The 15,907-nt window shown below is 38.3% G+C and overlaps 1 protein-coding gene across 1 annotated transcript; it reads left to right on the top strand.

Annotated features, from left to right (window-relative positions):
• The first annotated feature begins 9,179 nt into the window (after window positions 1-9,179).
• On the top strand, window positions 9,180-13,943 carry zranb2 (zinc finger, RAN-binding domain containing 2). The gene is made up of 10 exons (XM_068319097.1): window positions 9,180-9,317; window positions 9,940-9,992; window positions 10,091-10,199; window positions 10,380-10,462; window positions 10,560-10,636; window positions 10,943-11,092; window positions 11,189-11,370; window positions 12,279-12,338; window positions 12,778-12,924; window positions 13,136-13,943. Exons 1-10 carry the CDS (start codon window positions 9,262-9,264, stop codon window positions 13,185-13,187), a joined length of 969 nt encoding a protein of 322 aa, XP_068175198.1. The 5' UTR covers window positions 9,180-9,261; the 3' UTR covers window positions 13,188-13,943.
• Window positions 13,944-15,907: the final 1,964 nt, after the last annotated feature.

Raw genomic sequence — 15,907 nt, forward strand, 5'->3', positions numbered from 1 at the left:
TTCTGTAGCCCTGATATACAGCAGGTCAATCAAAGATGAGGGAATCTCCTGTTGAAAGCTACTCAGGAGTGATTGTACTACAGATTTAAGTTGCGCTTTTAGACTGAGTTGCTGTGGGTTTCAGGTAAGATTGAAAAGCTAGTATTGAATGTTGTTTTTGTTTATAACTTACAGTCTCCCATTCTGTTCTCACCATGAGTTACCTCAGGTACTGGCATAACAATCTCACACCTCATCTATTAACCAAAAAGTCTAAATCTTTGTAATGATTTACTTACTGAACACAGGCATACATAATAAGAAGGCAGCAAAGGTGCCAGTGTTTGATTCAAACAGTCAAACTTAAACATTGTCTTTCATTCTCTAACTTAGGGATTCCTTTCACATGAACAGTTCAATTCTGCAACATATTACTCATGAATAAAAGGTTGCATTATTCAGTTTCTGGTGCTATATTCACCAGCCAAAGGCTTCAACCTGCATGGCGAAATGATACTCAAGCAGGGAAGATACATGTCACCACTTTGATTGCCACTCGCAGTGAGCCTCCCATTGGAGGAAGCTGCTGAGAATTGGGCGTGATGGGCCCAATTTAATGCTCCATTATGCAAATTGATCATCTCAATCGACCATCACTCTGGTAGTGGGATGAGGTGGCTGGGATGAAGCAGATGTGTGAAGATATCTCTCTAGAATATTTAAAAAAACATCAGACTGAGGTCCCAGGTGCTAAAAATACGCAACGTGAGTAAAAATATGAAGAAATGCATTGCAACTTCCACCAATAAGGTGTGACGGAGATGAGTGACAGGAAGGAAGACTAGTCATGTTTAAAAAGTCCCTCATCTTGTTTTTTCTCTGAGAAGAGGATGTTGGAAATGGAACACATTTGCACGGTGATCTGTTTCTGCCTGATGACGTTTAAACATGGTTGGGGTGTGGTTTTCTCCCGTCATTATTCTCCTTTTTCTATTCTCCCTTCCTGCAAACTCTTTTGTTGACAGTTCCAAGATTCCAAATCAATTAGATAAGGACTAGTGGGAACCCATGGAAATTCCATGATAAAACAATAATATGAGACTTCATACCAAACATATGAAAAGAATAAATAGCAACCTTGTTCTATTGAACAAGATAGATAGTAAATAAAAATGGTAAAATGCTTATTTTACACATACAGTGGTACCTCTACTTACGAATGTCTCTACTTACGAAATTTTCTACTTACGAAATTTCTCAGCATGAAAATATTACCACTAGTTACAAAAGAAATTTCGAGTTACGAAAGGTAAAAATACAGTATGGGCTGATACTCACAGCTCCCACATGTTCCTGAACGCAACATTCTCATAGCTGCTCTGCCATTGGCTATTACCTAGTATCTTCCCTGGCATCCCATTGGTTAAGAGGGACCTCTGTGTGGAGCTAGATCGGTGTTTATGCAGGGTCCTCGTCATTCAGCCCTCGAGTCATGACGTGTTCTGATAGTTTTACATAAATATATTAATTTTTTGAGTATTTGCTATGGACCCCATGAAAGTGACGTAGAAAAGAGGAAAGAGAAAAGACGAAGAAAAGAGGTTTTTTGTCCTTACAAACAAAGCAAGAGATAATAGAAAAGCATGAAAAAGGGATGCGTTTGGTTGATCTCGCCAAAGAATATGGCCGTAATGCATCTACAATTACCACGTTATTAAAACAAAAGGAAGTTTAAGGAGTTTAAGGCATCGCGTGGGTGGTTGGAGAAGTTCAAAAGGAGGACTGGAATTCACTCTAGTGTTCAGCATCGTTAGGCAAGAGCGCAGGAACCAAAGAGGGCAAAAAACAAAGGTAAATGACTATCAAGTTTATTCTTTATTCTTTGTTTTTTACATTATGCACAACTCTCATTTATTGTGTAATAATCTAATCGCAACATGTATTTGTTACATGTTTTGATGCATTTTTATGCTTTATAAAACATTTATGTCGGAATTTTTGGGGGCTTGGAACGGATTAGGGCATTTGCATGGCAAACACGTCTCTACTTACATAATTTTCTACTTAAGGAATTTCTTCCGGAACCAATTAATTTCATAAATAGAGGTACCACTGTATTCAATAAAAGTAGCAAAGCCTTTATGTGTACAGTGTATTTGCATAAACTCCACCATTTTCAGTTTCTGCTGTCTCTACAAAAAACATAAAAAGTATAGTAACAGTCATGACACTCTGAATGACTGGGAACTGCATTCATTCATTTATTTATCTATTTGATAAGTAATGACAGACACCTTTGGTTGATAGGCTTTAACCCACTGAATGTAAGGCATTCTTTTTGTATACCCCACCACTTCTCTTTTTGTGACGCAATCCTTTCCTCTCTTTCACTCGGCGTTTCACTCAGAATCCGTTTTCTGTCTTGTTCCTGCTGTTTGGACTCTCTGCACAAAAACATGAAAACTGCTGGAACAGTTATGACACTCTAAAATTATGTTAACTGGGAAGTCCATTTATAGTTACTTCTTCTTCTAACATAGAAGATGCTCACATTCACATGATTCCTTCTGGCAAATTCTCCGTAATTGGTTGGGCGCCTTGATTGGTTGGGCGCCGTGATTGGTTGGGCGCTTTATTGACAGGTAGTGGGTGGAGTTGGTGACAGCGTGAGACTTTTCAAGTGAGCTTATTCAAATATATAGTTGGGGATATTAATATAGTCTTTATTTTAATCTAAATCAAAGGTGAAACTCACAAGTTATGTATCATAATAAACATGAATAAAGTTTGGTATGTCATATTTAATGGTGAGTTTTCCACTGCATTTATACCCTTATGACCATGTGAAGAGTAATGAGGGACTTTGGAGTTTCCTTCAGAATGGACAGGGTGCAGGAAAGTCATGAGCGAATTAATTCTGTCAGTTCCTAATTGCATTTATTGGCCATGCCTGGCACCTCCTAATCCTGGATTATGATGATGCATTAACAGCTGTGACTGGCTGTTTACAAGGCATTTATTAGCTGGTGTCAACATAACGAGACAAATTCCACCTATCACATTAATCACCTCACTGCAAGGAGTATGTCACTGCCAACAACAGAGCCAGAAGACTCAGAGGCCAAGGCTACGCTGGAGCTGCTTCCCATTTTCTTGCATTAGCTATTGTTACACGGTAATCAGATTAGCTCCTTGGAAACTGCCTGCCCGGCAATGAGGTGGTGACAAGAAACTTCAAGTGAATAAAGAGAAATGAATTGAGAAGGTTAAAGATAACCGGCAAAGAATTGTGGGATCAAAGACAATGGTTTATTGCATCAAACCACAAAAGCAAATTTCCACACATAATGCTTCTAATTGAAGTCAGGTCACTTACTGTAATTACAGTTTGAGCATTGTTTACTGAGAACATATTTCCTCTCTTTTTTTCTTCTATCTGTCAATTTCTCTTCTCTCTCTCTGTCTCTGTCTCTGTCTCTGTCTCTGTCTCTGTCTCTCTCTCCCTCTCTCTCTTTCTCTCTCTCTCTCTCTCTCTCTATCTTTCTCTCTCTCTCTCATTTCATTTTCTCTCCTTGGCCACAAGAATGCACAACATCCAACAAAACAAAAGACTTACTGGGCTGTAAAATATGATCAAATATAAAATTATGAAGATGGTTTCATGAATTAGGTTTCCTAATTGATTAAAGGCTGATTCATTCAAAATAATTATTAAATGAATGTAAGCAGCTTTCACACATCCAAAAAAATCACGTTACAACATCACTAATTATGCTCAATCAGGCATTAATAAAAGGATTAAACAAAATTTTTGACTGAAGTAGAAATCTGTTGAACTGAATTCTTTGCTATAGTCCTAAATTTGTGTCTCAGTCACAGAGAGACACAAAAAGGTACAGGGTGAGAAATATCCCTCTTCTGCCTGGGGTTGGACTGAGATAGGCATTGATTTCTTTCATTTCAAGAGGCCCCCAAAAGTGATGTGTGGCAATTAAAAGAGGCTCTACACAACAAACCTGGCAAAACCATTTGAGAAATGTCAATGGAGAAGATCCCGCTGGCCTTGCCTTAATGGAAGCAGGAGTTTTATTTATTGCACTTTGCACAGGCATATGGGAATTATCAAGTGAAATCACCTCTTGCCTTGTAAACACTTTATCTCTGTGATTCCCTGATTTCATTTGAGGAACAAGATGTGGTCGATGGGTTCACCCCAACATCAGTCCTCCAGTTCTCTGGTCTGTCAAGCCCGGTTTGAATTGACACATTGATATTGTCACTGTGGAATGGTCACCTGTGACATCAGAGTGTCATGGTTGTCTGCTAAACGCATGAATCTTGAACAGATCTTTGTAGAGAATCTTAACTGAACTACAGAACCCAAGAATTCCTTTGAACAAGTAAGAAAATAATAGATATAAAATGATAATATAATTTTTAAAAAAGAGGTTAGAATTTAAGAAAAATGTAAGCCATTATATTTAGTTTCAGACAGCACCGGTAAATGAAGGCAATAACTGGTGGGACAATCTAAATCTTGCAGTACATTACTGCTAAACAGTATATTTATTGCCTACAATTTTTTGACTTAATATTATGCTTTGTAGATTGTTTTTGCAAGACGTTGTGAGACTGGATTGTTAAAGTCATGCTCCCTGGCTCCCAAAATGAATATGCTTCAGTGATAAGGACTGGATGAGAGGACAGAGGTATCGCCCCATTGCTGCACCACATTTTTCAATAGGAGCTGTAGCATGCATTATGTAACTCTAATGAGGTACACTCACCTATTACTGCTAAAGAACACGAGCCAACTGACATATGAATACATATTTAGGTTCTCATAATAGTTCTATTAAGTACATATTATACTGTATAAGATGCTTCGGCCATATTTCATTCTAATACTACTCTGTCACACCTGTCATGTATACTCTGTCTTAATTTTCTATTGCAATAGTTTAGAGTTGTTAATTAAGATATCAGCTGTTCTCATCAGTTATTCATATTTGTTCAATGGCGTGAATAAAGCCTTTGCCATCATCTTGCTTCTGTAAGTTTAAATATGTATTCACAGTATAAACCTCTAGCTTTTTCATGCTGTTCTTATGCATGTTTACTTGGTACCCATCATCACTCAGACTTCTCACAACTATATTATTCCCCTAGCTTCTTCAGCCCCACCAGTCTCAACAGAGTCATGAGACACCATAACCATTATCTAAATTCTAATAAGTTTTATTTAGCTGTTTTTCAAGACAGTTACCTTTTAATAACTATCTTAATTAATTGCTGAAGACTGTCTAACAAACAAATTATCACATTAGTGGCTAAAAAAAACAAATATCTTTATTGCATTTCCTTGTCTAACCTGATTGATGTGATATTGAGTTAAGAGAAGTGGATAGCTAGACTGAAACTCTTCAGCCTCATCGCACTTTTCTTAGAAGCTCCCTGCCATCTGTCAGCATTGGGATGCACTGGTGACCTGGAGCAGGTTTGTCCAAACTTGCATAAATTGCTACATTTTCCTGTCAGGGAATCCACTACGCAGGAACTTTCAGCCGTAACCAGCCACTGAGCTAGAAAATGGCATTAGCCTAGCCAAAGTTTCATTGACACCCATGAAAAATCTCTCTTGGTAGTGTTATTGACCCAGGACACAGTCAGATGCCAGACTGGCCAGAGAAGGACACGATGAAGTTAAGAAAGCATTGCTGTCAATGAAGCCTCTTTAATGCAATTGGACAATGTTTGCTTAAGTGGTATTTAATTGCTCAACTAATCTCTGAATCTTCCATGCAACTAGGTGCCACAAGCAAAGATACCACAACACAGGCAATGTCTGAACATTAGTTATTCATGGGTTCATTTGCTTCATATTGCCCCTCATTCTTTCAGAGTATTGCTGAGAGCTAGCAGAAAGCACATGCTCAACTGAAACCTGTTTGTACAGACAGCTTGGGGAAAAGAAGAGAAGCTTCTTTCCTGAAAAACTACTCTGATGAAGTAAAGAAAATTCAAAAAATGAAGAACATGCCTCATCTTAAATAAATAAAATACTTTTATTTGTTATGTGTGGGTATAAGCTGTAGATTCAATGCAATAACCTCTGGTTCTGTGAATGATGTTATGAATTACAGTCAACTGTCATTTCTTTTACAGACGTAGGTTGAATCATAAAATTGAAGCTCGCTTGCCTCTGATACTTTATTTTTGCTGCATTCCAATTCCTAATGAACCTTGTATGCAGCTCATAAATCAAGTAGATGTCTATTTAACAGATGCATGATTAAAGCAATGCATGATTAAAAAAATCTTATTCAGCTAATCTCCAGTGTACTCAAAATAAATTCATCTTGTCTGAGACATGAGGAACACGCCTCAACAATATAATTGTACTCTTAGCAAAAACAGGCTGAAGGTGCCGAGAAGGCACCTTCTCGGCTACAGAAGACTGTAGCTGAACACTGATTTGGCCACTGGCATGGCCTCAGGGTCATGGACCAGCTGCGACAGTGACCTCCAGGGGTCTTTGACTTTGACCAACAGCGGATTGGGTGGACAAGGACAATTCTACAGGTGTCTAAGCTGTGTGCTTAAATCTGGGCTGTTGTTGTTAGGTGTTAAAATGGGAAATAATGACAACAAGAAGCCTCCTCCTGTATTAGTATCTTATAAATCTTAACAAAATATAATTATCTGCTTTTGTCTTTATATTAGTAGCAATAAAATTACTTACTAAGGAATTAAGGACAACAAACTTATGATTATACTGAATTTTAAATTAATGTGTTCTTATAGAGTTACATGCACCAACTACAGTGGATTAAATGTAAAGATATTAAAGTATAGTTATCAAAAACATGACTATAAAAATATCCTTATTCAGAATTTGAATTACAAAGGACGAAAGAATAATCAATATGATCAAACTGAAACTGTCTTTTCTTTCATTTCAGTTATTTATTTTATTTTTATTTTGAGTTCGATTAGGTGTGCGGCATGAAGTCTGTGTGATTGATTGTTGCTCCAGCAAAACCCGTGACCCGCAAAGCAGAAGCTGTGGCTGTAGACGATACAATTGTGGCCATCTTGTTCACAAGAAAATGATGGATGGATGGATGGATGGATGGATGGATGGATGGATGGATGGATGGATGGATGGATGGATGGATGGATGGATGGATGGATGGATGGATGGATGGATGGATGGATGGATGGATGGATGGATGGATGGATGGATGGATGGATGGATGGATGGATGGAGGTGTATATTAGGTTTTCTCCTTTTACAGCCCCAAGCACATTAAGTAGTTGAGACCCTGCTTAACATTTCAATGAGCTGTACATAATGTACTTTCTGGCAACAGGATTAAAGTGTTCCCAAGCATATTTAATAATATTCTTCACACAAATGTGTTTCCAAATGTGGTGAACCTATCTAATGACCAGGGCTTTTAAGGATGGCCTTGCCATACCCAACCCTAATATGATCACCTGCTACCAATTTATCTGTTTGTCCCCGGAGTGTTCCAAATAGGTCCCTAACAGAACTTTTCCAGACATGTTTGCCCCTTTTATAATTTGTTTTTTCACAAGGAGATTCAATGTCTTCAGTATTTTCTAAGTCAGTATATGGTGAAAAGGTGTTTTAGATTATTGCATTCTGTGTTTCTTATATATAACACACTTTCCTATTTTTTTTTTAATCATATGAATGCTGCTAACAGAAACCTCCAACAAGTGAGTACTCCTCACCTCATATTAGGCTAAACTGTTTCTCTCCAATTATTCCAAGTATAACAGAACTCTCATCTCAGAAAAACAGTCAAATATATCCCAGTGTATATCATTATGCTATAAACTACCACATAACATCAAAGATGGGGCCTGTCTGGCAGAGAAATCAACATTCATATAATGAAATGGGTTCGCTATTTTATGCACAATTTTGCCATTTACTGCATATCACCCACCCACCCAAACTGGTTTGTTGACAAAGCATTATAACTCAACTACCTGTAATCAATTAACCTAAAGATTTGATGGTAAATGTCCAGTACTTCAGTTAAATAAAAATATGCACAGGAATACTCTTTAAGATGTTTTTTTTTTTCTGTCAGACTGACTAAGATATGAGCAAATTCTGTGACAGTCTCATCTAAATTCAGTCCTGCACCAAATACTTGTTTGACTAGGAATTGAGCAAAAGACTGCTGTGTGGATGTGATCATTAATTGAATGGGAAATTCCAAGAAGCAAAATATGTGTAAGCTGGCATGCTCTAACTCACTTGAACTTATTGTTTTTCAGGCCAGAACCTTACACAGCCCTGACCTGAATGGACAAGTGAAATGTTTGGTACCTTCTGAGCAGACCACACTGACAGCAGGAAACGGAAGCATCGCTGGACGTGTGTGGCGGTAACTTGGACATTAACTGCCATCTAGTGGCTGTTATTGGCTTTGCAACAAAATGCACATGCTCGTTCTTCACATGGGGGTGTGAGAAATATTTACTACATTTGTGTCACTCGGCTATTGAATGCTCAGACTCTGGTTTCACAGTAGAATGAACATTGCAAATCAACAGTCAATACGGAATTTCAGATATCAAACCTTACATTAACCGTTTATCATTCAGTGAATGAATTTCATATGGATAAAATCAATGAAATCAACTTGTTTTTGTTTGCAATTTTAAGAGATGCTTTTCAACTCTGTGATGACAAGATTTAATCCGGAAAACGGACTTTATCCAAAAACATGATATCCGAAGAAATGAACGAATATCTGATATTAAAGCGCAAATGAATCATCGAATCGTATTGAATATTATCTTATTATTCTTATAGTTAAAAGAGTCATGTCAGCGTAATCTAGTTACATTTTGGGGAAACATTATCTGTGACTATCACCACTGACTCTTCGAACGTCTCGTATGAAAAATTGGTTTGTCTTTTGTCAGTGTTGCATTCAAGTATCTTCTAAATGTCCGGTCGTCTGAAAACTATGGCATGCTTTGCATGTCAGTGGTCTGTAAATTAAATTATTATCACAATATGGGCTTTACACATTTTTACACTGCTTAAAAGAGAAATCTCGGTGCCAAAGTACATTGCATGCGATATGAATAAATGCCTGCTTTCATTATACTAGGCTCGAATTCTGTTTTAAAAACGCTCTTATAAACACCTGAAAGCACCACAGGACTCCTTGTGCTAACTGTGAGCGTACACCCAGTAAGCTAGTACTGTAGTCAGTGTTACCGGGCAAGAAGATGTCGGGGAAGAGTTTCCGCGTGAGCGACGGCGATTGGATTTGTCCTGACAAAAAGTAAGTTCTCAGTTAATTCAAAAATGCAGTCCTATTATATTTAGTAGTTCATGAAATTTTGTAGTGGATATTTGCTGAAATCGTGCTAGCTGTTAGCTCAGGCCTTAAGGATATGATTCCCGCTAATGTTGCTTGGCTAAGTAACTAGCTATTTCTGTGTTTTCGCCCACGATAAGAAGAATAACAACGCAATACCAAGTTTGTTTGTATCGGCGAGGACACGTTTATACCTGTGTGTCGGTGTGTCTGTGTTTTAGTTGTCAGTGTGCGCAGACTTGTGAGACATGGCAAGCTAGCAATAGTTAGCTCCTGGGGGTGAGAGTACACGCTCATTATTGGGGGTGGTGCCTAGTAATGTCGAGAAGCCAAGAAGTCATGACTGTAAAATCAACGTGTACTGCCAGAAATATCACGTTTCATGCAGCTGCTGGCGTTTGACACACGGTGTCAATGGAAGAAGAAAAAAAAAAACCCCACAGGCTAATAGTGTGGCGCATGAAAAGTTCAAATACACAACTCGTTATTGTTGTTTTGCTTTGTCTTATGCCTGAAGTAATACAATACGTAGCAAGCTCAGTTCGTACTTGTGTCCATAATGTATGTACCTTGTGTAATTTTACAGATGTGGAAATGTGAACTTTGCTAGAAGAACTAGTTGTAACCGATGCGGCAGGGGTGAGTCCTTGTATATTTTGTAAAATATATTTCATTGTAGAAACTGTATTCGTCCTTGAAAAAGTTACTGTATTAAAAACATTGTTTTGTTTCTGCAGAAAAAACCATAGAGGCAAAGATGATGAAAGCAGGGGGGACAGAGATTGGAAAAACTCTGGCAGAGAAAAGTAGAGGTCTCTTCAGTGCCAACGACTGGCAATGCAAGACGTGAGTTTTCACTAATTATATGAACATCTATGTCAAACCAGATGGTGGAGTAAGGAGACAAAATACTTTTCTAATAATGAATGATATGGTTATTATTTCCCTTAAGTTGTACTCAATCTTGTTTTTAAATTTTGGTCATGTCAGGATTTGTGTTTCACTGTCTTTTTGGTTTTCATACAGATGTGGCAATGTGAATTGGGCTAGGAGATCAGAGTGTAACATGTGTAACACCCCAAAATATGCCAAGCTTGAAGAGAGAACAGGTATGTCAGCTGAATGTTTTGCCAGTTTTCTGATTCCCTTTTAATGTTGTTCATCATGTAGTATGTAAAATTTTATTTTCCTGTCGCTGGCTTTCAGGCTATGGTGGAGGTTTCAATGAAAGGGAGAATGTGGAATACATTGAACGTGATGAATCTGATGGGGAATATGATGAGGTGCGTTTACCTGAAAGCATGTTTGATAATTTAAACATGTCAGTGGCAAAGCTGAATTAATCAAAAGACTAAGTTAAATTATCATCTAGCCACTTAAGTTACTGCAACTTCCCACAGTATGTCTAACAGCAACCCCATACTCTCACGTGGTTGATGGTGTAACAGTTTCAGCTGATTATGTTTGATATTCTTCATACAACATCAAAAATGATCAATCTGATCCCAAAATCTTCATCTTAATGGAAACTATTTAATTAAATTTCTTATGTACAAAGTAATCGATGTTTGTTTCTTTCAATGTCACAGTTTGGTAGGAAAAAGAAAAAGTTTAGAGGAAAAACCAACAGTACATCTTCCTCTAAAGAACCTGAAAAGAAAGAAGTTGCAAAAGCAGAAGAGGATGATGAGGAAGATGAGGAGGAAGAAGATGGTGACCTTTCAAAATACAAACTAGATGTAAGTTTTGTGACTATAACCGAAATTCAAAAGAACAAATTTTGTAATCCAAGCCTATTATAATAAATGAAGTATTTTATCAAATTCTCTCGCCAGGATGATGATGAAGACGACGATGATGATGAAGATGGAGACTTGTCAAAGTACAACCTGGATGCCAGTGATGATGATGGTGATGACAGGCCAGCTAAGAAAAAAGGGAGCCCCTCAGTTTCTTCCCGTTCCCAGTCCCGTTCATCCTCACGCTCCTCCAGTTCCAGTTCTCGGTCGAGGTCCAGGTAAAGGGTACAGGTCAAGGGTAACTCCGGGCAAAATGTCAGTATCAGCTCAATCTTCCTTTTGATTTACTGATCAATATCAACTACATGTCCTGTAATGCTGATATGTTGTTTTCTCTTTTCTCAACTTTCCCTTTCTGTGATTTTATAAACATGGAAAAGATGGTGACTTTTTACAATAACATTTTTTAATTCCCTTTGACATTAAATAGGGAGACATATATTTGTTTGTTGTAGTACTGAAGTTCATTCTGGCTTGTTTTTTATCTTTCCATTCCTCTATCTCTCTGGAGTTGGTGCACACAGTATAGCTGTTTTTGTACATGTGTGGTTATTTTAAGTATCAACTTACAGCTCAATGCAGAAGAGGGCAATCTGTGTTTAAATTATAGTCAGTCTTGAAGGTATCAACAATCTTCTGTTTTGGCAAGTCATAGAAATCCAATATTTTCACTTGTTTCTGGTCTTCAGATAGCAAATTCACTGGAACATTTGTGCTTCATGTTGTGATGAAATCTGTTGGAGGGTCTCACAAATTACTTGCAGCTCTTCATGGATTATAAATGATGCAGTGTGAGTAATGGCTAGGGGCTGGTGGATGAGAAGCTCATACCAAAAACCTATCTTTCATCCAATTTTGTATGTTAATGGTGAATGAGGTAATGCATAAAGTTGACCGTAGTCTACAGAACCTGTCTTAGTTGAGTTTGAAAAAAAAACAAAGAAACGTTTTTCTGGATTACATTTGCAGTTAAATAGATTTGGCCAGATCACCCATCATTACAGGTATGCGATACAGTAAGGACAAAAAATATTCAAATATTTCCCAAGATGTAGATGTTTCAATGTCCCATCAAACATTTCCTGCTCAGAAAATATTGGAAGGGTTCTGTTTTTTTGTCTTTCAGGTCCCGCTCACGAAGCTCGTCCAGTTCCAGATCTGGATCTCGCTCGAGGTCCCATTCCAGGTGAATGAGGTGACATGCACTCTCTCCCTTCGAGAGTGTATGTATGGGGTTGAAAGTTCCAGAACAGCCCTTACCATAGCTTTAACTCGCACGGAGACTGGATAGTGCTTATTCCTTGCGATCTGTGCAAACAAATAGAACTGCTATAATATTTGAAAACTGGATTATAGGGGTATTTCACATCTGTTAGGCCCATCATAACACGGATGAATTGAGCTTTGCTTTAATGGCTCAAAGCCTACGTAGATCTTGGGGTCATATTGAAGCATCTCTCAGCAGTGGTGGCTTCGTCCACTGAGCTTCACAACGCCTGAGTTACAAATCCCAGCACTATTAACCCACAGTTAAGGACTCTAAATCGTGAGGCTTGATAAATACCCACACTGGTGAAGCTCTCTTGATCTTACTGACCTCAGTGCTTGATTTATTCCTCCAAAAGATCCAGCTCCAGGTCTGGAAAGGGCTCCTCTCCCCGGAAGAGGTCCCGCTCACCCTCCTCATCAGAAAGGCCACAGAAGCGCAGTCGCTCCAGGTCCTCATCTGGAGGGAGAAAGAGGAGGCGTTCTAGATCACGTTCGTCCGAAAGGTTTGGGTTTCTGTGGAATACCACATGGCACTGATTATCATTATCCAACTGTCGCCTCGCTTATGGATTTTGAGACTTGCAACTTTTTGTTCACATTTTGCCTTGTTAACTTATTTTTGTGTTTTGCCCTCGTTACTCGTTTCATGTCGGGCAAACTGAATGATATTAGTTGCTAACCTCTTTCTTCTTCCCATGGTGTTTGTGATTTCAGATGCCGTTCCTCCGGATCCTCCCATTCTGGCTCCAGTTCTAAAAAGAAATAACTTTCTTAAGGCCTTTTAAACAAAGAAAGGAACCGTAGGACAAGTGCATGTTGTGCTTAAAAAAAACTCCACTCTCCTTCATTTACATGGGAAAGTCTTACTTCACTTCCCTCATGAAAGAGGGTGACTTATCTTCTGCCGTTGTCAGTACATGCTCCCCATTCAAAACCATATACACCCCAATGTTTGATGTCTGTAACATAAGAAAATCAGAAACTGTGAAAAGGCTGTGTCCCGTTTTAAAACACATTCTGCTGATTATCCTTGTGGCATTACGTTAATTCATCTGTGAAGAATTGGAAGTACATTTTTGATTAGCGGTACTTTTTGGCCATAAGAAACATATTGTTTTTGTTCTTCTTTATAAATAACACATTATGTTCAAAAACATCTAACTAATTTAGAATGCAAACGGTGTAGCAGTTCTGGTCCATCGTTTTGATTGGATTAACATTTTCTTTTGTTTTTTTCAAGGTAAGTATTTTACTTTTTGATATTTTTTTCAAGGACTTGGCCGTAAACAAAACAGGCTCGTTTAGGTTTTTGTATTTTTGCTTTTAAAACAATTGACGTTCAGCAATGTACGTCTTGGATAAAGGATGATTTATAAAAAATTACAGATCTTGTGATCATATTAAATCTAGGATATAACCATTTATACAAAATGTCCTGATTAATGGTAGAATGTGGCAATGTAGTCTCGTCAGTAAAGCAACTAAAATGTATTGGTGCAAATAAAGTTCTGTCAACATTGTTTCCAATGTTTTTGGGTTTGGGTTTTATTTGATGTGGAGATCCTGTGCAACTTCCTGTTTAGCAGATATGAGTACTGGATGTTATTCTTTAACCACAGTAGGGAATGGTAGGGGAGCTGCACTGCTTGGATCACCCTGGGAACTGTCAATAATTCAGTAGATTGGCATACTGGTATTTATTGGAAACAAGATGTAAAAATTAATAGTATAATATAGCATAAGAGGCCAAACTAAAAGTGTGGGGATCCATATGTGCAGTTGTGTAGTTTTTAGACATGACTTAGGTTAGCTAACAGGGTAATATGAATAGGCGAACTTGCGGTTTTCCAGGGTCATCCATTTCAATGTGGCCCTACTGACTTGTCTCTTAAATACGGCTTACAGACTAGACACCAATGTTGGTGAAAATCTTGGGGAAAGAATAGAGTAGTCCCGTCTTTGATAAGACTGACTAAAGCAGTTAAGTGAAAACCAGTCAAACCTGGGACTATGTGTGGTGAGCTCTATCGGGAGGATCTGGCATTTGATTCACGTAAAGATATTTGATTTCATGATGTAGCTTAAACAATCATTGATATTACTAACCCACAGAATTACAATGATGGGTTTTACCCAAAACATTAAAGTTTTGCATCTAATTGCAGCCACAGGGTAACTTGCTGGAGCTGGGTAATTCTGAGTATAAACATTAATGCCTAACTTGCACACAAAATTACAATTAACTGAGCCATGAATTAAACCATGCATTAATATTTACTGCATCAGCAAGTAAAGAATCTGCTGCATGAAATGCTGTTCAGTCTGTTGATTTTCTCGAAGTTAACATTAAATAACTGCACCAAAGGGCAGTCATTACCTCTTATGAAAGTAATATTTGATGATATTAGTTTTGTGCCTCATCCATCATGGGTGAGGAACCTGCAGGCCATCATGAAGATGGAATGAGCAGTGTGGTGAAAGTATATCTGTGAGAGCTGCCTCACCTCAAAGGCCAAGCCAACAAAATGCTCTTGATAAGTTAGTTGACTTCATATAGATCCGATCCAACTAGCTGAATTGAGTTTGGCTTTTTCTTTTGCCTCAGCTCCACACCCAGACCACTTCCTAACACTCCTCCCTTTCACTTTCAGCTTCTTTAAGATTTCCTACAGCTCCTTCATCTGCCTTCCATAACCAATCCTTCTCCCAATCCTTTTCAACTTCTGCCCCAGGATCTCCCCATTCTCTGTGTTCCTCCACCATCAAGCTCCTTCCACCCAGAGCTTCTTGTGTATGCCCCTGATCAACCCTGTCTCTCCATGTTTTCCTACAGCTCTTTCATCTCCCACAGCAGCTTCCCCACCTCCCTCAGCTATTTTCTGCTAAGCTCTTCCTGCTCCTCCACTTCTCACTTGTTCCCTCTTGTCTATCTCCTGGTCCTCTTTCTGCCCACACTGTTCCTACAGACATAAATAGAAGACTAAATTCTATTTAGATTTATTTGTAATCCGTCCAATCGGCTCTGGAAACATTACATTTTAACTGATCTGATGTCTTTTTTTTTTGTCTTGTGTGGGATTTCATTTAGACTTCATTTTTCTGACCCGATCATATAGTTAGTAATTTAACATGATCAGATTTTAAAAAAGAGAATACAGTACCATAAAGATTCTCATTGCCACAGACTTACAAGTACGTCTATATTTCTCCTTTTAAGTAGAATGTAGCAGGTCTCTTAAATAAAAGTCTGGTTGGTGATGATATCAGCATTAGTCTGGCTAATATCAACCTACTAATTCTAAAACACAAAACATTAATAGACGTACTCAGCACTGAATCCCCACTGACTAGGGCAACGCTTCTCGAAGTGTAATTGCACATCCACAACAGTAGTTAGCAGTGACGCTCTCACTGTCAGGTGTGCGAGGAACTACGAAGACGCGTCTGTAGCACTGGGCTTCACTGTGACTACTGTGGGAGACGAGG

The sequence above is a fragment of the Antennarius striatus genome, chromosome 7 (assembly GCF_040054535.1).
Source record: "Antennarius striatus isolate MH-2024 chromosome 7, ASM4005453v1, whole genome shotgun sequence".
Classification (NCBI taxonomy): Eukaryota; Metazoa; Chordata; class Actinopteri; order Lophiiformes; family Antennariidae; genus Antennarius; species Antennarius striatus.